The 23,962-nt window shown below is 41.5% G+C and overlaps 1 protein-coding gene across 15 annotated transcripts in view; it reads right to left on the minus strand.

Annotated features, from left to right (window-relative positions):
* Window positions 1–13,063, minus strand: part of DLG1 (discs large MAGUK scaffold protein 1) — a 143,655-nt gene extending 130,592 nt beyond the window's left edge. For 9 of the 15 annotated variants that reach the window (XM_027738111.2, XM_027738108.2, XM_039380897.1 and 6 more), the window contains exons 1-2: window positions 12,970–13,062; window positions 12,567–12,698 (exon numbers count right to left, since the gene is read on the minus strand). In XM_027738111.2, the coding sequence (XP_027593912.1) occupies window positions 12,567–12,698; window positions 12,970–12,988 (151 nt within the window). In that variant the 5' untranslated portion in view covers window positions 12,989–13,062. Of the gene's footprint in view, window positions 1–12,566; window positions 12,699–12,969 lie in introns of all 15 variants that reach the window. The other 6 variants (XM_039380896.1, XM_027738092.2, XM_027738094.2 and 3 more) reach the window with 1 other exon arrangement.
* Window positions 13,064–23,962: the final 10,899 nt, after the last annotated feature.

The raw sequence follows: 23,962 nt of genomic DNA on the forward strand, positions 1-23,962 counted from the left end.
AGATGTCAGAAATATGTGCACCATTTAATGAGGGGATTAGTTTCTGTTTATCCTGAACCTGCTCCAAATCCACAAAGTTTCTAGGAACCTGGTATCTATATGATAATATCTACCTTCTTAAAAAAAAAAAGTTAACATTTTTACTGTTCAGAATGCAAACATTAAGTATGCACAAGTATAGGCAAGCCAACTATGAACCCTGAATGCATTAGGTCCATAAGGAATGAATGTTGACATTTACACTTTTTAAAGCCAGAGACTCAGACCATAGTAAATTCAACCTAAAAAGATTCTTCTGGTCTACTGCTATGTATCATCTCACAAAAATATTTCATCACATCAACACACTTGAATATCTGCTGAGGACATGTGAATCTGTGGATGCATTATCATATGAAAAGTTCTAACATTTTCTTAAATCTTACAAATGCAGGCAGTAAAATACTAATTTTTTGCTGTATTTATGGTCAGACTCCCTCTTCAAGCTAGATGTGCTATTTTTATGTTCCAGCTCTTTTCTCCCATCTTAATTCCAGGACAGATTATATCTCAAAGTAAGTTACAGAAAACTGATTCAAATAAGGGATCACACAACAGTAAAAGAAAACACAAACTAGATGGGGCACATGAAAGGAACAGCTGAATGACACTTGAAAAATAGGAGCAAAGAGTTTTAGGAAGCCAAAGTGACAAAAAGTGATGAATGGTAGGCAATACAAAAAACCATTCTGGAATTAGGTCTGCTTACAAGTAAAACCACATGAAGTAGCCAAATCGGAGATATGTTTGATCACAACAGGAATAAAAACCTATACAAAGCAAGTGACAGACCACCAGTCCTGCAAAGGACTGCCAGGAAAAAGAAAACTACATTTCTTAACCCATTAGTGCTGTGAAAAGCTAAACAGTGGTGACAAACTGGGGTTTTTTCCTGTCTAAAAGTAGCTTGATGGCATATCATTCACCCCCTTCTTATATTCTTCCCTCATCTTAGTTTTGTTCTTTGAACAGGCTTGTTCACCAGTAACATGATACACCAGAAACTAAAACTTCTCACTCTTAAAGCAAACAAGAAAGAATTATCTGCCAAATACAAATTGAAACCAAAATCAACTTCACAAGGGAGTTCCAGTAATTAAAAGAACATCAGAACTACAGAAACAAACAAATTCTTATATTTCCTAAGGTATATTTGAGGGCACTTCAAGAGACTACATCAATTCTGTCTCAGAATCTGCCTCTGAGGACAAGGATTCCAACCAGCAACATGACACCATTCCTTCAGATCGATTTCTTCCCTGCTCCTCAGAAATCAGACATAAAGCCTCTGCTTGCCATTTGTACAGGTATGTGCAGTGTCTGTTACTTTCTGCTATATATCCAACAGAGAGCACTCTTGTAATCAGGATAATTTAAGATCAGTGCATGTTCTAAAAATCTTATTGTCAAGCCAAGATTTCCACATGCATCTTTCCTACAGAAAAGAATATTAATTTTAATATAGTCATCCAGTAAAATAAAGCTGAGCAGAATTATTCTCTGTATTCCCTTATGTGTGAACCTTTTGATAACTGTACCTTTACAAGTCAAAGATGGGATACCCATAATAGCATTTTCTTAAGGGAATGGTGTAACCCTATACACAAGGTGTTGGCATTGCTTTTAACAGGCCATGGGCCTCATGTTACTTGCCCTGGCCTGCCCAGAGCTTTGTTTTAGCTTGTCCAACTCTACCACCAGTTATGTATAGACCAGGTGACTCACCCAACTTGCCTGGCTTTTACTCAGCTTCAGAAAACTGTGTGAGCTAGCACCTACTTTTATAAATATTTCTATATATAATACACACAGCTTATAAATAAATATTTACTATATATATATATTCCATAAATAGCATATATATGTAAACCCATTTGTTATTATATCACACAAGTGTCCAAAGCTAAGTGAAAGCTGTACATAAATACAAGCACGTGCAAACACAGACTGGATGTACAAAGAAGAGTCTGTGTCTGTGCATGTAGTACTTAATAGATACCAATAACAAGTGGTTATTCTGTAGGGAATGAATTACCTATGACCCCAGAACAAAAAGCTGCATAGAGGAGACCAAGCATAGCATGACAGCAGAGGCCTTGAAAACAGAGAGGTATCAGAGGCCTCAAGACTCTAAACAACTCACCAGCTGCTAATTACTGGTCAAAGGAAACCAACCTTGAGAACTGGGCAAAAAAAAGTCTGGAGGACAACAGAACAAAGAACAAGCATCCAACATGTATAAAACACACAGTATATACACGGAATTAAACTGTAAAGTAAAGAAGAAAGAGTAAAGCACAGAATATGTCAGCAAACAACAGTCTCAACAATACACAACAGAGATAGAAACCATTAACATAGCATATATCCATGTACCAGTCAGTCTCCCATTCCCTGTTCTTCCCTGGTTATATTTTAATATGTTCTGGTTTTCTAACAACTATCAAGCAACTCATTCTAATTTTGTTACATGATGTTGGTTTCAGGCTTCTGATACTGAACCTTTAATTTATGGTATAGAGGGAAATAATAAAATCTCATTGGTATTTACTGTTTATCTACCTGAAACAACACTGTTTGAGGTGTTGTTGAGGTGACTGTCAGTCGCAACGTAACAAGCGATAGGACAAGAGGAAATGACCTCAAGTTGTGCCGGGGGAGGTTTAGGTTGGAAATTGGGAAAAATGTCTTCACTGAAAAGGCTGTCAAGCATTGGAACAGGCTGTCCAGGGGAATGGTTGAGTCCCTGGCAGTATTTAAAAGACTTGTAGATGTGATCCTTAGGTATGTGGTTTAGGGGTGGACTTGGCAGTGCTGGGTTAATGGTTGGACTTGATGATCTTACAGGTCTTTCCAATTTAAATGATTTGGGGGGGGCAGGAGTGGGAGTGTTTCAAAAATTAAAAGCATTCCTCTGATGATCACAGTAACCTACTGTTTGTGGGCTTTGCATTTTTACACTTTAAGCATCCTGACCATTTGTGGGTTATAGATGGTTTTTCTTAAATAAAAGCCAGGAAATTCCACACAAGCTTAACATTTCTTGAACTAAAACAGTTACATGTTTACTACAACAGACTGCACTGGACACCGGACATGTAAACCAGTGCACTGTTGCCCTTACATGATATACCACACAAAGTTGTAAACTGCTACCACAGTTTACATGTGAATATATGTGAATTTAACACATTTGTATACACTATATTAATAGTATCCTCATTTGAAGGTTTCCAGTTCTAATGCAGTTAGCAGCTTTGTGCATGAGCAAGAGTTAATTTAGGAAGCTCACGTCGTTTTCTGTTTGCTCATTTTTTATAAACTCTAAATTCATGTTTTGCATTCTAAAATGCAAAGGAGAAGGATCATATCATCCCTCAGCCTGCTGGCAATTGTGTGTCTAACACAGCCCAGGAGACTGCTCAGCAGACTGTTCACCACCTTTGCCCAAGGGCACAGCGCCTGTTCATGTTCAACTCAGTGTCACCAGGACCCCCAGGTCCTTTTCCACAACACTGCTTTCCAGCTGGGTGACACACAGTACATATTGGTACAAAGGATTGTTCCTCCTCAGGTGCTGAATTTTGCACTTCTACTTGTTGAACTCCACAAGCTTCCTGTCAGCCCATTTCCTCTGCCCGTGGAGGTCCCTCTGCACAGCAGCACAACCAGGATTTACATGCTTCAGCTCCATAGTTAATCCTGCACTAACATCAATGAAGTGTTCCTTTCTGATACATGTTCAACAGCTGAACAAACCAATTTCAGCCAAAGTCAGCAAGTCAGCAAACCACTAGACACATTTGCATCTACGTACAGACTTTACCACACAAAGTGTTTCAATACCAGTTTGTTCAGGAGAACCTCTCAGAGCCACCACCCTCCCTCAAGCTTTCAAGCAACCAAGAAGCTTATGAATTCCCTCAGAAATTGATTTATTTCAATTTAGTATTTCACTTGAAGATCCATCCATGTGAGCAATTCCTTTGACATCTCTCATTGGTCTGCCTCTTCTCAGACATTTGTTCATCCACATAGGGCACATGTAAACGCTCGTGTTTGTTTATGATGTTATCCGTATTTGATAAAACAGGTCTGTTAAGAATCTGACTCCCAGTATGTTGTCCAGGAAGAGGTGTCATCCCATTATAAATTAAGTACTACTCTAACTCAAGGAGGGGGAGGGAAAGACATCTTCATTTCCTAGGGCTTCCTGCCAAAGCACTGCAAACTTAAGTCTTAAAACTACTAGAATGGAAAAAAAAAAAGGTCAACATGCTATTTCAGTTCAGAGCAATTTGAGATGTATGGTATCTGCCAAATTCTTAACAGCTCAACATAATGAATATATAGACAAAACATAGAGTCATGATCACTGTCAGAACAGGCAAAAGATTCTGCCAAAACTACAGACTTTCATTCTTCGCTTGCAAACCAACTCCTATTAATTCCAAGGAAGTCTCAATCCTGCATGTTTACTACACCTGCTATAACAGGCTAAGAATATCCATTTAACACACATAAACCGTGACTTGAAAAGTGTATGATTAGTGATCTACAAGAAAATACAAACACCAAGAAAAGCTTCCTATCCATTTACCAAGCCAATGACCAGAGTTAAGTAAGTACTCTCTTTGAGTACTGGCTGTTTGTGTTGTGTAAAGGGGTGTGCATCTGGTCAAAAATAAATATTTGCATTCACACCAGGATGAAAGTGAAAACCAGCCTCATCACAAGCCCTGTAAAGCCCCTTTCAGAGTTTGTTGTTTCAGGGTCTATTTCTTCTTTAAAACTGCTGTGTGCAACTAAGACTTCTTAAAAATTAAAGGAGCAACTTGTGGTGCAACTTCCTCACCACACGGGTTCTGTTCTTCAAGATCCTTTGCCAGAAGCTGCAGCATCCAGCTACTGATCCTCAGCCCTTCCACTTGCTTCAGTAACGGTGTCCTACCCTTTGAACATCCTTTCTGCACATACTTCTTTGCTTAACTCAAATTCCAGATGTTATTTTCCACTAACACAAATTCTCCTTACTTGGTGCTCAACTGAAAGTGCCCTCATCTAACCTCAGGTCCAATTGTTTGCTTTTTATTCCTCTAGCTTTTTACACTCACATAAATTCAATTCCCTGCCAGCCTGACCACTTACATTTTCCAAACTGTTCATTTATATTTACCTCTTTGTTTACTAATCACTCCTTCACCATATCTTCATAGAACCACTGAATGCATTAGATTGGTAAAGACCTCTGAGATCATCCAGTCCAACCTATGACCCAACACTACCATGTCAACTAGACTAAGTGCCAAGTCCAGTCTTTCCTTAAGAAGTCTTTCTTTCATGTTGCCTCTTTCCAGTTTTCCCTCAGAAACCCACAGAGTCTTCTCCTACATCCAGAATTAAGGTAGGAAAAACCTAAAAAAAATTAGAGTCATCATCACACGGGCAAAAATTGACACAACAATCTTCTACTGTGCATACTTTTTGATTTGATATCACCTCGTGCACACTTAGTCATCAGCAAAGCCTAAAAAAAAACCAACAAAAAACCCAAAACAAACAAAAAACACCCAAAGAAACATGAAAAAGAAAAAAAAACCAAACAACTAACACAGAAACTAAAAATGAACTCCCAGCTACCCACCCTCTCCAAATATCACAACACGAGTTGCAAATCAGCAGCCAGCATAACAATGTAACTTTTTTCTTAAAGGGATGTATTTACTACTGTCTTCAGTGGTAACAAAAATCTGTCAGGGACAAAGGATGTGTTATTAAGTCTGATTTGTAGTATGTCCTCTAAAAAGTGTCAGTACAGGACTGAGGAGGTTTCTCACCAGACAAGTGCATTCAAAAAAAATCAAACTAGTTTTGGGATGAGGTCACTCAGCCCTCCAAGTAAACTTTCATGCAACTGCACTGTTTGCTTGGATGAGACAGCACAAGCATTGGTTTCCTCTACCTACAGAATGCTCAGGCTCCACAGTAATTATGTGACATGGTGGCAACACAAGGCTGGGTGTGCCACACAGCAGCACCTCCTCCAGCACTAACACTTGTACGTTTCCTGCAGCCAAATTTTAACACAAGTTTCTGAAAACCACTTAAATCTGTAATGCTTTTGCAATTTGCCCTCAAGTTTTCCTTACTGCACCTCTGTCTTCAACCAACCTTCTAATTTCAATCCAAGTCAGCTTTTTTGAGGGCATGGCTGGGAAGATACTTGCACATGACAAGATTCCTATAAAAGCTTTACCAAAGCACTCTAGAGCCTCCTGTAACTTGGAGAAAGAACACAAAGCTAAGGAGGTTATTCCAGTGTCAGCCCTACACCTTCTGCAGTCTCAACAAACTTGCAAATTTGGCCTAGTTATAATTCAGGAAGCCATCTGTGCAAGGAGACAAGTCAGCTGCTAGAGTTCGGTTTCTTTGAAGATTCATTCCACCTGCACCAAAACAAGCACCATCCCTCAAAATACAGGCAAACCAGATGCACAGGGGCCACGTAGCATTGCAGCTGCAGAGCTGAACAAGATGGTCAGCTGGGACCACCATGGAAGCAGGAATAAGATTAGGACAAGTATCCTCTCTCATACTTTCCTCCTTCCTCTGCATTGTACCCAGCACTGAAGCAAATCTTGAAGGAGATTAGGAGCAAAGCCAGGAACACAGCAGCATGGGAGGAGACAGGCATCAGAACCAGGGAAAACAGGTGAAAGAACACAGGAAACAAAGTGGAGCAAGAACAGGACAGAAGATAAACTTCCCCAAAATCAGGAAATGATATGAATTATTCCCAGCTTCAACTTTCTTTTCAGCCCCTGGATGAACACCAGAATTATTTACAAAGTTTTCTTGTCAACAGACCCTTTCAATGGTAACCCTGTGAAGAGAATACTGTAATTGATAAATTCTACAGTGCAGCTATTCAACACTGAATAAACAGTCAGTGCAATGACCACAAGGATAAACTTTTGCTACAATGCTATTTATCTGCATACCAGTAGCTACTCAGCTTACACTAGTCTTACTTGCTATTTTAGGCTACCAAAAGCAGCACCTAATCCCAAAAATTCAATACATTGCCCTGTCACCATGTGCATACACTTAATACAGTGTGGAAAACACTTTAAAAAGCAAGCAAACTATCAGACTGCACTACATACACACAAAATAGTAATTAATTCTTTAAAATGGAGGCAAAATGAGACTGTTTCACTCACTATTAGGTTCCTTGGAGAGGAAGACATGAAGTTCTTCCAAAAACTGGGACATTCTGACATTTGGACAAACTGCATGGCAGAAACATACTGACAATGACTAAGTTAACACTCCAGTCATCCAGACACCAACTGAAATGTTTTATCTTCCCTCCATCTGGATGAAAATAATCAAGTACTTAATTACCTTTGAAAATACAATCCTAGGTCAAATTTCTCTAAAACCAACCAACTTCTGTTTAAGTTTCAAAGGAGATCATAGCAAGCATAACCTATATATCCTTAGGAAACTCATCCAAAAAGCTGACAAATACCTCAAAGTTGCAAGGATTATACTGCATGGATATTTCAGCCTCAAATATGAGCAAAGATGTTGTATTACAGAAGCTGCAATCTGTGGGAAAAGTCACAAAAATGCAGCAAGAGTAAAATTTCAATGTGAAAAATTAGCATCTGCAACAATTCCAGTGTTACTGAAGATCCAATTCTCCCTAAATCTTCCTCTAAAAAAAAAAATATTAATAACAAAAAAACCTCAACAATATTCACTGATTGTCTAACCCGATCCTCAACTTATTGTCAAAATAATTTCTGGATTCTTAATGTAAATATTATTCAACTGAGCCTGAAAGAACTCGTACCAAAGCCTTTGAAAATGGGAAGGCCTGAGCTGATTTGCAGTTAACTGTGTCATCATGGCATATGCTCTATTAACGAACTACATTGCTGAAATAAAGGCTGGTATTCCCCAAAAGCAAGTACTTTTGGTTTCAGTTCAAGAGGAGCTTCTGCTTTAACCGTGTTTGATTTCAATTGAGCCAGCAAGTATACAACAAGGTGGCTGATTGAGAAGGATCAAGAGGAGCAACAACATCTACAGAGATGCCACACACAGCTCAGAGAGGTGAGGCCACATGTCATGGGGCAGAAATGTGGTTAGTCCACTTCAAAGGGTACCAACTTTGAGGAGTGCTGACCTAATCCAGCCTACTTCAGTCTAAAATCTAGGGTTGTTTTCCTACTTTAGTTCAGAAAGCCAGTGTGGACAGAGATGAGAAATCTGCAGAGTATGTTTTATATTCCTAGAATTTTCCGTCCCAGTCAGACTGTTGAGAAACCTGAACAAAGAGTTTACTTGATGCAACCATCCATTTTTTTTCAAAATTTTCAGAGCTAAGACTTCCTATTTTGGGGTTTAAAAATGTATTAACAGCATTTTTAATATACTCTGTCCAATTCATAAGGCTAATGAATCCAAACTATGGTTAAAAACACTTCCTGATTACCAGAAGGAAGCTGTGAAACCACTATATTTTTAGTTCAAAATTTCCCACACTGGATGTTTAGTGTTAAAAAGAGCCAGTGCATAAGCACAATTCTCAAGGCAGATCTTCATGCAAAGGGACTCCAATTGAAATAAATGAGATTGCTTACGCATAAGAAATTCAACACATTCAACTTTCCCTAGTCAGATTTCCTATTTTATAGTAAAAAGCCTGTATATGCATAAATACAAAATAACATAGATATAAAAAAAACTCACCCCATTTTAGGCAAGAAGGGCAGCACAGCCAACTCCATTGCCAGTGTATGTAGAGATTTCTAGATTTCCCTTTTACTGACAGCTGTGCAAATGGAGTAAGTTATTGTCAGAAAAAGGAATGCTTTTGATGTAGCAAACTACCTCATGTTTCTAGCTATAGCCATAATACTTTTAATTTTAGAAGACTATTTTAATATGGTCAACCACAGCATGACACCCATTAAAAGCAGACTTTAATTAAGCAAAAACATTCTGTGTATAAACAGAAGTCTGCTTCATGTTTTTCTCTCAGAAGTGTTACTTACGCATGCCAGTGTTTTTCTTCCTATATTTTCAAGAAGATAAATATATCGGTACCTTTTCAAGAACCTGTAGCTTCCAGAGAAAGTAAGAGAGAACCTCAACTAGAAACAGAACTCATCAGCAGAATTATTACCTCACTATTTGAAGAAAAATATCGAATACTTTACCAAAGTGAAATTAAGTCTATCCCATGGTTCTACATGTAGATATCTTCCTTTGGTCTCTTAATAAACTGACTCACCTTCCCGATGATCAGAATATCAATAACAAGCCATTTTAACTGCCCCCAAGAAGTCCTAAGCTAGAAAAGAAAAGATACCACACATTTCTGAGCCTCTACAAACGGAAGTTTACCTGAAATGGACACTATTTACCTATTGCCTCCACCACAGGAAGTTTACTTGGAATTGACACCGTTCTCAGGTTGATTTTAATTACAGGCCCTTGACCTTCATTTAATTGAAGTACTAGACATTATTACACATAGCTGGTGGAAATAATGGAAGATACCACATTACAGAAGACAAAATTAAAAAAAGAAAGGGTTTTTGCACAGGCTGTTTTAAGGAAGTCATACTTGGTTACCTTTGTTACTAATTTGAAGTTCTTACAGTTATCTCACTTAAAATATAACACTGTTGCAATGTCGATCTTATGGCACCGGCTGTTCACACCGACTGGTTACTGGTCTAATTCAAATCATTTAAAGCCATAATTTAAGTACAAGGTCAAGCTTGTAGATTGCTGAACTAAAATTTTATTGATAGAACTAAAAGGAGAGGACAACATAAAAAAAGGCTCAAATAAAAAAGTAATACTATTTATCCTTCAGCACTCCAATGGAAATTTCAAAAAAAAAAATAATTTCTTCATGTGTATCTAAATTCAGGAAACACTGTTAAAATCTGTGTAGCTTTCAGGAATACTTAATTTCCTCCATTATAAACCCAAAGATATATTTCTGTGCATAAAGTAATTTCTATTTATTACTTGAAAGAAGAGCATTTGATTGCCAAGTCAAAAATTGTACTAAAAAAGATACAAGAAGTTGACAGCAGATCCTGACTGCAGCCTTCACAAACCCACCAGACAGGCAGGTCTTGGATACAGTGCAGTAACTTGGCAGAAAAAGCAGAAAATAATGGATGAAGTTTGGTTGTAATTTTTTAGTGTTATTTTATTAAAAAAAAAAAAAAAAAGAAAAAAGCCTTAGAAACTAAAAGTAGCACACTTGCTGGAAGAAGTATCTGTAAGAGAAATAACTTGGTATAGTTGAGCCAGAAATTTGCTGTCAGAACAGCACTGGCTATTTAAGCTGGGAACACATCACAACTTCTCTAAAAGGCACACTTAAAATTCAGTCATGAAGCAGTGAATGACAGAGTATTCCAGGTAAGCCTAACCCACAGCTCAACTGAATACTTCATCCAGCATCCTCCTAGAAAGAGGACAGGCAGGAGCAGGCTCAAGGTCTTCCCAGTGACTGCAGCCATCCTCCAGATCATATCTTTTCCAGGGAGTCCTCCCACTCTTCATGGTAGTCACATCATAAAAAAGATGTTTCCAGGAAAACAACAGCCAGGAGCAGCCTGCCATGGACAAGAACTCCCCTGATGTATTTCCACAGAAAGGAGGAGGTTAAAGGAAAAAGACCCAAGCTGACAGCATATAGTGCTTGAAAAGTACCAGCCTTCTGACAAATGGCTTGGGAATATATGCATGCATGCTAATAAACAATCATACAGTGAGCCAGGAAATGCAAAGTTAATGCAACATGCCCAAGAAGCTCTTACTGTGCACACAGAGATGAAACTCCACAAGAACCAGGGTCCCACTGCTGTGACACACAAGATCAGAAAACAGGCCATGGAACCCACCCAGGCAAAAACACATTCCTGTTTTCTGCTCTTGCAGAACAAAGCCAGCAGACATGAGGTTGCCTGCTATTTGAAGTTTACTACTACTAGGTACAGAGTTATAAACAATGAAGATTTGTATGTGGATAGTAGAAGAAACTACATCTTGCAGATTTGAATACCAAAGGCTAATAGACTGGTATCTTATTCAATGAAGGGGAGAAAAGAGTACTGCATGGACCTTAAAAACTGAAAATAACCCCCAAAACACACACATACACACACCCAGAACAAGAAAAATGATAGCCAACATTGAAATTTGCTGGGTAAAAACAACAGTCTGATCCACCAATGAGTGAATTCTGTTCACTTATGGCCCCACAAAGATGTCTAGCTCTTCATCATGGAGTTGATTAGCGTCAACTGAGTGTTGAAGAGAAATCTGGGGTTTCTTTAAGGAGAAGATCCTTGTTATTGACCTATTTTCACAACTATCTTTTATGAACTTGGATGATAAGAAAAAAACTATAGCGCAACTACTGACTTCTGAAAACCTGCAAAAGACAAAATAAACACTCCAAAAGAAAACATTCCACATGCAGCAATGCATGTTTATGTTTTGCCTGTCTCTGTGTTTTCACCACAACATAAAGACACCGCAGCACTATGAAGGAAGATGCACACCCCTACAACACTAACCATTCACTAAGCCAAATTACAAATATAGCTACAGCGTTTGTCATTAGTACCATTCACACACTCGTTACTTTGTTAAAAGACAAGGATGCAGAACAAATTTTATTCTTGAGGGTAAACTAACATTAGCTGTCATAGAGATAGTGACAATCAATCAAGACAAAACCACATCTTACTGCTTCCCTGCAGAAGTTTCCAAATAAACACAGGATTCTGCAAGCTCTATTTATGCTATTTTTTTTCCAAATAGACACACAGATAATTCAAAATTATATGCAAGTACTTTTAAGAACTTATAAGAACATTTTAACTCAAGCACTACAAGTACTCTAAATTGAGGATCAGTAGTGCTTTCACTACACTTGAATATGGAACAAAAGAGAAAAGATGATTGTAGTAGTCCCTGAAGCATTAAAGGTTTCTTCTCATTTACTTTAAATTAAATTTGCACTTCAGTTATACACTTTGTGATGTTTTTAGAGATTCTTCTGTGGGAATCGCCCAAGTCCTACCCTAGACTAAAAACATTTCAATCCATTCATCAACCTGTTATATATGGACAAAAAAAAAAAAAAAAAAAAAAAAAACCACACCCTCCTTAGATATCAGGTGAACAAAAATACATGGAAAAACAGTTTAAAGTAATCTACATGTCTAATATGTCACAGAAATTAAAACTGCACCGCAGTTTGTGCCAGTCAAAGACCTCAAATAAAGTAAGTGTATGTAACAAGTGAACTGTTGATCTGTAACAGCACGTGTGTTACTATACAAAACAAAAACACAACGACAAGAAGCACATGGTTTCTATCGTAAGGGCAAAATATCTTTTTCCTTTCAACACTACAAGTGACACCACAAGCAAGAACGGGCGGGCTTGCGCACAAACTGAAAGAAGTCAGCCTTTACCTATCAACGCCTGGAAAAGGTTACTTTGGAAGATGCTGATGACACGCTCGATGGAGTTCCGCAGCTGCCGGTCCTCCGCCTGGCTCAGCTTGGAGCGGTATTCCTCCAGGAGGCGCAGGGCTCGCTGGGTATCTGCAAGCGGAGACCAGACACACACCGCTGACCCGGGCGCACCGGGCAGGAGCACCAGGGATGCAACAAGCCCCGCGGCCGGGGCCGCCCCAGCTCCTTTGTTCGCAGCCGGGAGAGCGCGGGCGGGACGGTGCCCTCGGCGCGCTCGCACCGCCCGCAGCCCGGCTGCTCCCGCCGCCCCCCGCCCGCGCGGTCCTGGCCCGTCCCGCCGCGGCGGCAGCAGCAGCCGCTGTCACCGGGGCTGCGGCGGCCGCGGGCGGGCGGCGCTCACCTTGTTTCCTGACGGGCATCGCGCTCCGCGCCCGGGGCCGCCCCGGGGGCTCCGCCAAACAACTCCGAGCGCGGCGCGGGGCGGCGCGGGGGGGCGGCGCCCCCTGCCGGCCGGGCGCGGGGGGGCGGCGGCCGCCCCGCCTGACCCACCCGCCGGGCGAGCGGCTCCGCGCGGGGCTCTCGCCGGCGCCGCCGCGGCGCCTCGGCGGGACACGGGGCGGCACGGGCCGGGCGGGGCCGGGCGGGACAGCGCGGTGCGGGGCGGCGCGGCGGGCCGGTGGCGGTGGCGCCGGGGCGGGCAGGACCGGAGCGCTCCCGCCGCCTCCCGCCCGCACTGCTCGGAAATTCCAAACTTTCCAGTCAAAATGGCGGCCTGGAGGCAGTGGGGAGCGCGCCCCCCCCACGTGACCGGGCCCGGCGGGCGCCCAATCAGGGCCCGGCGCGGGGCCGATACCTTGGCGGCGGGCGGGGGAGGAGGCAGGTGAGGGCCCCCCCCGCCTTAAAGGGACCGCCCCGCCCCGCCCTGACCCGGCCCCGCGTGGAGTCCGGGGTTGCCGCTGGCACCGGCGGGACGGGGCAGGAACGGGGACCGGGACGGCAACCGGGACGAGAACAGGGACGGGCGAAACCCGCCCAGAGCGTCCCCGGCGGTGATCGCCGCCGCCGCTCCGGGCGCGCCGCTGGCGGTGCCCGCGCTGTGCTGCGGGAGGGCGGGGCGGCCCCAGGTGTGCGCCCGTACCTGCGGTACCTGTCCCGCTGGAGCTGCCGGAGTCAGTGGGCAAAACCGGACCAAAGGGCTGTGCTGGCTCTGTTGCCGGGCACAGAGCGGCTCCCGCTGTGAAAACGCTCGGGCAGAGCCGCGTTACCCCGCAGGAGGGCACGGGACGGGCAGGAGGACACAGGTGCCTCACAGACCGTGCCGGCCAGCGCAATAAGGGACTCACAGAGCACCGGTATCCACCTGTTGCTGGGTTGTTTTTTTTTCCTTCAGTCATCCTGGCAAAGAAGAGGATGAGGAGGAAAGGCTTATTCGAGGGAGGATAAAGAAATAGCTTTGCTGCAGTTCACAGGGGACATAAGGTTAGCATAAGGACATCGTGGGAGAAAGCATGAAAAGCCTTGCTTGTTGGAAAATTTAAGGAATGGGCCGTATAGGCTGACATCAGAGACTGATCAGAATCATGAAAGTTTCTTTCTCGAAAGTTGCTTTCTCAAAAAAAAAGTGGTGTGGAAATGGTAACAAGGTGCCTTCAAAGACAACACAAACTACTTGCTTTTTTGCAAGATAGCAAAGAGGTGACAGAGCATAGAGATGGGTGACAGGTAGAAACACATGTGAGCTAAATGATCTTTGCACAATATTCTATATGTTCATTAAAGGGAGATGTATATTAAAACTGGTGTGTTTAGGGTTAACTCAAATGCTTGTACTGAGAGAGAATGTTAACTTATTTCTCAATCAGATAGACAATCAACCACAGCCTCGGAGCTGAAACAAACCCTGGATGTGCATATGAGAAGCAGGAGAGATTTGAAAGTTCAAAGCAAATCCTGCTGATGTGATTTTTTTTTTTTTATCCAAGTTTGTATTTCCATTTACACTTTTTTGATTTAGACACAACTGAAAATGTTCAAGAGTTTATCCCAGGAACCTAGAAAGAATCTCCTGGGCAACTCTTCCAAATTTCAAGTCTAAAAATCAGGACTAGATTTGGCAGTGGCAAAAATCTGATCTTAAAGGAAACACTGTAACAAACCTAACCCAGATCTAGAAAAGGCCTCTCCTTACCCAATACTCGTGTTTTGTTCCTAGATTTGTGCCAGGAGTTCTTCCTCCTCCCACAGCTATGTACTGTAAAAGTGTTCACACATCTCATTGAAGAAAGCAGAACATACATTTGGGGCTAACTGACACACATTTCCCGTTTTCCTCCTTTCTAATTGTATTTTCATATCTCAGAGTTTTGGCACCAACTGGTACCGGTTTGGGTATTTTTTAAATGAGAAGGGACATTGGCAGAAGCCTCCATCATCTGGCTTCATCAGTTTTCACTGTTTACAACAGCAATAAATGTACTCTAAAGGGGCCATAGTCCTCTTGATGTCAGAGGAATATATATATACAGAAGGATAGGAAGAACAGCCTAAATTTAGCTAACAGAAAGGAGACATCTGCAGCATTTGGGTTGATTTTGCTGACTGACAAAAATGTATTATTATAGCAAAAATCTATTTTTTTTTTACAATTAAAGGAACACCTATAAAGAATCTACTTTTTCATAAACAGGATTTGATGTTTCCAAGTCTTTTTTTTTTTATTTTAAACAAGAGATAATTCCATTACATGTGGTCATTATGCTGGGGATAGAGAAATAATCTCATATATTCTCACTTATTACTAAGATTCAGAAAAAAAAAAAAAAAAAAAAAAGGAAAAAAAAAAAAAAAAAAAAAAAAAAAAAAAAAAAAAAAAAAAAAAAAAAAAAAAAAAACAAACCAAAAAAAACAAACAAAACATCAAAGAGGGGGTCAGGATGATGGATCAGCAAGTCAGGAAGCAATTAGGTGAGCCCTATTGCACCTCAGAGAGCAGTGTTTGTTCCGGGCGCTTCTGTTTCAATTCTAGGAGTATTTTTGCTGATTGGAAGCAGTTGAGCCAGAAAGCCCAGTATTACACTTCAGTATGTAAAGTGGGTTTGAAATTCCAGCACATATAGAAAATACCCCATGAGTGGCAAATGGCATTTTTACTAGCAACCTTGCAGTAAGAGCCAGTGTTGCAATACTGCCCTGTATTACACGTCATCTTTTTCAGGCTCCAGTTTTCAGGAAATTGTGTAGTTCCCTTGGAGGAGAAAACTGAGTATGAACCAGAGCATCATTTGTGCCACAACTTAAGCAATGTCACTTAAATCAAACCACTAAAGGCACATACAGAGAGGCTTGTACTTAAATTGTGACTGGTGTGGTCAGCACAGAAGTCAGCACTATGCTATGCCCAGCACTGGCCGTGCTCCAGAATGACCCTTGGCATAGGAACTCCAGGACAATTATATGAAGCTGCAACCTGTTGCCATTTTAGTCCTCTTGTTCCCAGCAACAGACGATGATCTGACCCATGGCCCCCTCTCCCTGCCTTTAGATTTCCCTGTTAAAATCCCTTTTTTTGTGACTGCTACCAGCAGCCAGTGTGGGAAACTCTGCCTGGGACAGGCAGCCTGTTACAACACACATGCTGCTCTCTGCCTGTTGAAGGACATGGTGCTTAGGGGGGATGTGTGATACAGAAGCAGGCAGCTGTTGACAGCAAGGAGGCCAGCACAGCACAAGAACAATGAAATTGATCCTGTCTTAATTTTGTCACGTTTAATGCCCAAAGTCACCATATCAGTCACCATATAGTATACAGAGCAGATGGTTTCCCGTATTCGTTCAGAACTGGGCGTTGTTGCTCATAAAAAGATCCATGACAGCTGTAGAAAAGCTTTCACTTCACCTGCAAACTCAGTGCAATTCTTCACAGCTAACTGGGGAAGCAATGAAACTAATGAAGCCTCATTTCCCCTGGCTAGTAAGGGATGAAGCCCGAGTGAAGTCAGCTTGTTCATTATGCCTCTACTCCTCTGGATTCTTTGATGTCAGATAAGATTGGATCGTGTGCCACAGACTCACCTTCCAGGAGCTGTCTTTTCAGGAGAGCACCTTTTCTTTATCGTCTGTAATTTTGTGGGTTATAAGAGCTGCAAACAGCTTCTTGTAGAAGCATTCTACTTGAATGAAAACATGTAATGTGTCTTTTTTTCTCCAAGAGCTACTACTTATAGCTAATTTTCATGAGGGTACTAAAGACTACTCTTTTCAATACAGTGTGCAGTTACTATGTCACACAACCCCATGAGTCACATGCCTGTCATATATACTGTTAACAGTTGAAATACCAGCTCACTCTTGTCTATCATCTTCATTGTTGTGGGTGAAAGAAGTTGCTGCCTATTACTCACAGAAGGATCCAATTTTCAGTTCTTAAATCAAAGTTTTATTTAAGAAAAATCACAGTTTAGCAAATTTAATTAAGCCTACTCAATGGAATTCTTATGGGATCCCCTTACATATCTCTGCTTATTTGACTTTAATCTTTTTTATACAGAGAGGACTGCTTCCCTGGTAATACAAGCTTCATATTTTTAATTTGTGAACTCTATATCCAGTTTCTTCTCATAACTGAAACTTGTCTTAGGTCAATTCGATCTCGAGCAGAATACAAGGATGCCTTTATTCTTAGTGTTAGAGAGTCCAGCTGAGTATGGCTAGTAGAAGAACGTATTTTTGTTTATAGGGAGAGCAAGACAAAACTGAACTTCTTTTTGTCTACATTTTTTTTCCCTATCATTGTGTAGTTTGTGTACTCTGAAGTTGTTTGAGCTCTTGTTCAATTAGGGATTGTATGCCATGTGTATGAAATAATGTCATCTTTCTTTGCTTTTGTAATAAGGTTTATCTATTGAGTTTGGGACAGTTCACAATCCTACAAAGGACTGAGTTTTGTTATTCCAGCAACCTCAGGAACTGGAGCATTATAGGAAATGATATGTGACTTCTATTTGATTATTTAGAATGTTTTATTTAAATGTATGTTCCTAAAGTATAGAATAGTGCAATTAGTATTTTTATAAACAATTAAAATTCAGTACCTGGCTGCTTATGCTCCAACATCTTCTGAAAGGCTGCAAAACATCAAAAACAGAAGCATACAAAACAATATTAATTATATTCATTAACAATTTCTGCCAAAATGACATGCACCAACCTAGATCATCTTCCTCCACACTTTCTATAATCAGGGCTGTGTTATATAATATCAGCTTAACAGCTTCTTAGTTGACTTCCTGATGTAAAGATAAACATCATTATATAACCTGCCTATTTTAACTTTCCCAGTCAAATTAAGCATAGAGGTTGGTGTGTTGTATGAAATGAGTCTGCCTGTGTGAAAACCCAACACAAGAAGTAAACCCTGAAAGAACAGGTTAGGTGTTCTTGAGCAGTGTTTTCCTGTGAGAAGTGTAGCAGTTGCTTCGATATTTGCCTGATCAAATGCTAACAGGTGTGTTTGGAAAGTAAATTTGGGGATTTTTATATAATCACTTGTTACCCAATTAAAACAGTATCTATTGAAAATAAATTTAACTCTCCACATCCTACGAACATGTAACAAATCCCCCCAAAATAGCAAGGTTCTCTGGTTCAGACTAAACGCAAGAAAGTGCTGTTAAGCCTCACTGTGGGATGCAGACACAGGCTATGCACAGTAGCACCTTCTCCCAGAAAACACAGAAGCCACTCTTACACTATGGAAATAGAGTAAATTATAAGGAAGTGCTTTTTCTTTATTTCTGTGTCACAGTTCGCAGCATGCCTTGAAGCAGAGCTGCCAGCCATGGCTCAGTTCACTCTGTTAATTTTCACCATGCCTGAGGTACAGAGTGTGATGTGCCTGAACCACGAGATCCAGCAGCACACAGCAGAATGACATCACAGCATATCACATCAAGACACCTTTGTTTTCCAAACCAAACAATGCAGTAATTGTAGCAGAGAGCATCGGATTGTGCCCAGCTCTATGCCTCCTACACAAGGGTGAGAGATACACACTCTGCTACCACCACATTGTCCATCGCGTGCACCAGAGAAAACAAAAAATCTTCATATTTTGGGTTTACAGACGCATGTACCTAGGTCAGATGAGTGGAAAAACTAGAAAGGGATTTTGGCAGTGATTTTTACAGGAACCAAAATCATACTTGTCGGAAAGTACCTTCTTTTCAAAACTAAGAGTCGCTCTCCAAATAAACAGTTTTGTTGCAAGGTATTAAGACTTTCTAATTCACACCAAACACTGAGTGTTTCTAAACTGCAGGAACACACTAAACATGTGGAGCTCTCATAGTAACTGATCCCTGTCCTGGAGTGACAGACAGCTAAGCTTGTTTAAGATTCCCTCTCCCTATGCTAACATCGTACTTTGGAGCTCACTCGATCATTGGAGAAACACGTATCTGAGGACTATTAGCAGGAGCACAAACAGCAGGCTGCTGGTTTGCCCTTCACAAATTGTAGCTCCATCTGTAGCATTCTGCCTGTTACCAGCTGCAGGCTATGCTATGGGTACCCAGGGCCCAATCTTTCCTTCCCCTACTCCTCAAGATTGTACAAGTTTTCTGCAGAGATCAGTTGAGAGGAGGAGTTAAGGGAGCCAGCACGATTAGCTGGCCCTCAGGGCTACCACTGGTGGTGAGCAGGTAATTGAATTATCAGGCACACCTTCCCTTTAATGGATTTTCCTCCTCCTTGTTTGTGTAGAAGCTTTGGGAGGATAAAGGCAAGCATGTACCACAGCTATGTGAGGGAAAAGAGCAGTGCTAAAATGGAATGCAGCTAGAGAATTTGAGAAAAGTTTTTGTCTTGCTTGGAATTTTATGAATAATTTACATTCTAGAAGGGAGAGGCTGCCAATGACTGAAGCTGAGGGATGGGTCCTCCAGTGCCCCACAGAAAACTGCAGAGCTGGAGCAACTCCCAAGAACCAGTCAAGAAACCTGGAAAACTGTCCAGCTTGCATGGATATACTGCTAAAGGTGATGTGGGGGCGATAGGAATTGACCACAGTTAACACACCCTGTCCTACACTCCAGGTGAAGTGAGCATTCAGTGGTGCTGAGCTCCCTTCAGCAGCAAGCATCTTGCAGTGCTCCCACAGATTTGCTGATATATTTTGATACATGTTTAGGTGCAGAAAGTCCTTGTAAACCTGCTCAGTTTTCAAGAAAGGATTGCAGAGAGTCCTCATGTGGGTATTGTAAAAACCACCCTTTAAATCCTAGTGGTATTATGTCTACTCTTACTGCATATAAAACAGGTTAACAGAGTCCAAAGTCCTGTTACGGACTCCGATTTGTCCTTTCCATAAATCCTCTGTTGCAGATAGCTCATTTAAACTTTGTTGCTTCTGTATCATTTATCTTGACCCAATTCCTTGATCAAATACTACTGCAAGTTGAGATCAATGGAAATTCTAACAATTTCTGGCTGTAAATTCCCAAGGAGCTTATATTAGACTCTCAGAATCAGAACTACTTCTGAACACACTGGCCTAAGCATTTTGCTGCTGTTGGCAAAGCTGCATGGACAGCTAACTTCTCCAGAACCTAGATGCTCCAGAAAGCTACAGGGAAGCTGACTGCAATAATGCACACTCAGAGACAACACACACGGTAAGGCTATTTACTATTGAGATTCCAGTGCTTCTCTTACTTCCATTTGCTTTTTGTCCTCAAAATACAACATTTATGGAAGTAGTCTATCGACCTTTCTTATTTTCAGATTTTCATTACCAGGCGAAAAAAAAAAAAATCTCCCACTAACCACAACTGTGTTTTTTTGCAAAGTAAAAAGTTATATCACCAGAAGCTGTACCACATTCCTTCTCAGACTTACACCAATGCAACAGCAGAGCACACTGAGTAACTAGTTTGTCCGATACAAAGTCTGACTCATAAGGACAAGAAAAGTTGCAAGACAGGTGTATGCTTGTACCTCTTGTCCCATTTTCCTGATAATTTGGAAATGTGGCCAAAGAAAAGAGTAACTTGGTGATATGCAGCCCTCTGTCTTGGAATGGTTTACATTTATGTATTTGCAATTGTGAAAGTAGAAAACTTTATTTTTGGTTGCAGAGACCATGTGGACTAGACTTAAAGGTATTTTCCTTTTTCTTTCATCACTAAATATTTTATACTCCACAGAGACAAGCTTATAGAAGAAGCATGGGGTGACATGAAAAGCTACAGCAAAAAGAAATGCTGTGAAGTTGAAACAGTGTAGAGATCAAAGTCATACCAGGCAGGAGAGAGAGGCAAGAAACACAAGTAGTCAACACAGGATGACTGTGAGCCCTTACTGAGACCATGAAAGGGGAAGACGATTGATGTGGGATTCAGGAGCAAGATTCTCAGCAGATAGGGTTATGCTAATGGCCCTCACCTAGAGTTACTCAGAACCATAACCATCTGTGTTCAATGAAGGTGGATTTGCACTCGAAGGTGACAGAGGAAGGCATCCGGGACGATGACCGGAGTGGAGGACCTCACGGGATAGCCTTCCTGACCTGAAGGTATTGAGCAAAAACAACAAGCTTCTCCCAGAAAACTTCCTGGGACGAGAGCAGCGAGGTTTGTAACTCTGCCCAACTAGAAGAGCGCAGACAAGTCACTGAGCTGGTTTCAGGGTCGGACTTTACAGTCACACGTCACTGTAGACTGGACACAGTAATATACTGCTCTCTAAGTGCACACAGTGTCCTTTCAATTCCATGTCCTAAAGGCTTGGTGCCTTTCACCTCAGGCACTCACAGACCGTATTTAAATAGAAAAGTAAATTTCACAGCCAAATTTGGGCTACATCTATGTCGAAATTGCTCTACATTGAGGGGAAACAAAGATTTAGATTTAGATTTTTGGTTTGCTTTATTCCAGTAAATTCTCTTTCACACAGAGTTTCTCTTGCGCCTTCATTCTTGACATTTCTGGGGCCCTCTGGTAGGTGATCTGGACATAGCTGTCATATACAGCAGCTGTTGAAAGCCAATGGTCCTGAGAACTATTCTGTAGCATAATAAAACACTAGATATGCTCCTCTAACATGAATGGGAGGGCACAGGCTAAAGACTCCAATAGGTTTGGGTTTGCTTTTTCACTGCTTTATATTTAATCATATCAAGGATGGGACAGAAATCAGCTACTGAGAAAGAATAGTATTCTACTCCTCAAAGCAGCAAATTTACATTTTGGCTTTTGGATAGCTAAGAACTTCCAGGCCTGTGCCCTAAGGGTAGGTTCAAGACAGGAGCTCAGTCCACAATCATCAGTTTGGATTTAAGGACTCCCACTTACTTTCCTAATCAGAAATAGCTCAGTATTCTCATAGATCTCCTGTTGTCATGCAGATGTAGAGCATGCCTCATATTTCAGAAGCTCAGTAAGGATTTATTCAAGTATTAATTAAAATCTCATTTGGTTATGATTATCACATGCTGGAGGAAGCATCCAGTCTCATTGCAAACAGTTCATTTAGACTCTCTGAAAATATTACATCATTTAAAACAAAACTAGCAGTACAAAGAAATAAAACCATATCATTTATGGCATTACATTACAATTCAGAAGGGATTATCTCTGTTTCTGTTCTCTTTAACAATACGATGAAACATGCTGGCTGTGTTAATTATTGTTTGCTAAGGCTATTTATGCAGGGTACAATTTTGGTGTAGTTCCAGTGAATTTCTGATGCATCTTTCCCTCTGCAGATTTCATTTTTCTCTGCTTTGGCTTAATGTAACTAAAAATGAAAATTTTGTGGGTAGTCCCTGCACAGCAAGCCACATGCTCATATTTATATCAGCAGCTCAGACCTTCAAGAAATTATCAACTGCAGTGTGCTAATTTCTATCCATTTCTATCTCTGGCTAGAGGTAGCTGCTAGATACCCACTGTGTTTGTTTTATATGTAGGCCCACAGAACTGAAAGCATCAAAGGGGTGTTGCATGAGTATAAAGCAGGTCCCTCAGACCTCGCTTGATTCCTTATGTGAACTTCATCTGAGTTTCTGCAGTTAGTCAGGAAGCATTTAATTCTGCTTCTGTCCAGCATACATGGCCCTGTGCTCTCCACACTGGGCCACAGCCACACCAGCGAGGGGTCTGGAGGAGACTCAGCTGACTCTCAGCTCTTACTGACTCATGGTGCTTCAGAAATTTCTCTACCATGCAGTAAGTTCTAGTAAGTAAACTATGTGGTCTAGCCCCAGTAAGTTTAAATTAACTTTTCCACACAATACAAACACTTGCTGCTTTTTCAAATTTTGCAGCAAAGTTATTTCTGTAAACTCTTTGGATGTGTGGACAGTACTTTTGAAAATATGGAAATCATAACACTCCTCCAAATACTCTGCAGGTTTTAACAGCCTACACATGGACCAACTCCATTTTGTTGCTGGTGGCTGCAGGGGAAAGCAGACTCCAGGCTCAGGCAGTCAGAGTCCAATCCCTCACAAAAACTTCTCTCTTAAAGCTGGGGAAATCAGCCCACAATCACCACAGCCAGAATGAAATCGTCAGCCGTGGACCACGACAGTTTCAGCACTGGTACGTATTGGAAGCAGAACACAGCTTTCCATTTTGTAGACCCCTAAAATCTTTCCAACATCCGTGCAGACACGGGGAGTCACTTCTAGGCTCATTAAACAATAGGCTTGATTCCTTAGTTCACTTCTACAAAGTGAATTTGCAAAATTGCAAAAGCAGCCCATCCTACAGAGATCCACAGACCATTTGAGGAAAACCACTCAGCTAGAAGGAAAGATGAGGCAGCATGTGGGAAGTGCAAAACGAGAGTCCCTGCTAGTCTGTGTTGATGGAGTAGGACAAGCCAGCAGGAATCTGGGGTGCCCAGCCTAATCGTTTGTATCCCAGGCTTGCTGCTCCTGGTGGCCTCCTCATCCTGGAAAGCTGCAAGGGGACACCACCTTTCCCTAGGAGTTACTGAGAGGCTCAGCTGCAGACCACGTTCCAATAGCCGAATTAGTAAACTCTCTCTGACTGAACAAGAGACAGCTTCAGAAATGCCCCTCAGGAAGGGGAACAGCTGGGGAGAGTGTGAACAGCTGCCAGGTAGTGTGATGCACTGTTTTACAGAGAGCTGCCCCAGGGCTGACAGGGCAGCAAGGGCCCCTGGGGACTGCCAGAGGCTTCCTGGGACACACCCACCCACCACAGCATTCATTTTGCTTTAAGCAGTCACAGACTGACAGAAACAACCTCTAAACTTTCTTCTTCTCACTAAAAAGCTACATTATGTGGGCTCAGATCTGTCACACTGATCCCTCCTGGAACACTTGTGGAACAAACCTTCCTAAAAGTAACCACTCAGCTCATTTCTGT

The sequence above is a fragment of the Pipra filicauda genome, unplaced genomic scaffold (genome assembly GCF_003945595.2).
Source record: "Pipra filicauda isolate LSUMZ 115617 unplaced genomic scaffold, ASM394559v2 scaffold206_size1356665_pilon, whole genome shotgun sequence".
NCBI classification, from domain to species: Eukaryota; Metazoa; Chordata; class Aves; order Passeriformes; family Pipridae; genus Pipra; species Pipra filicauda.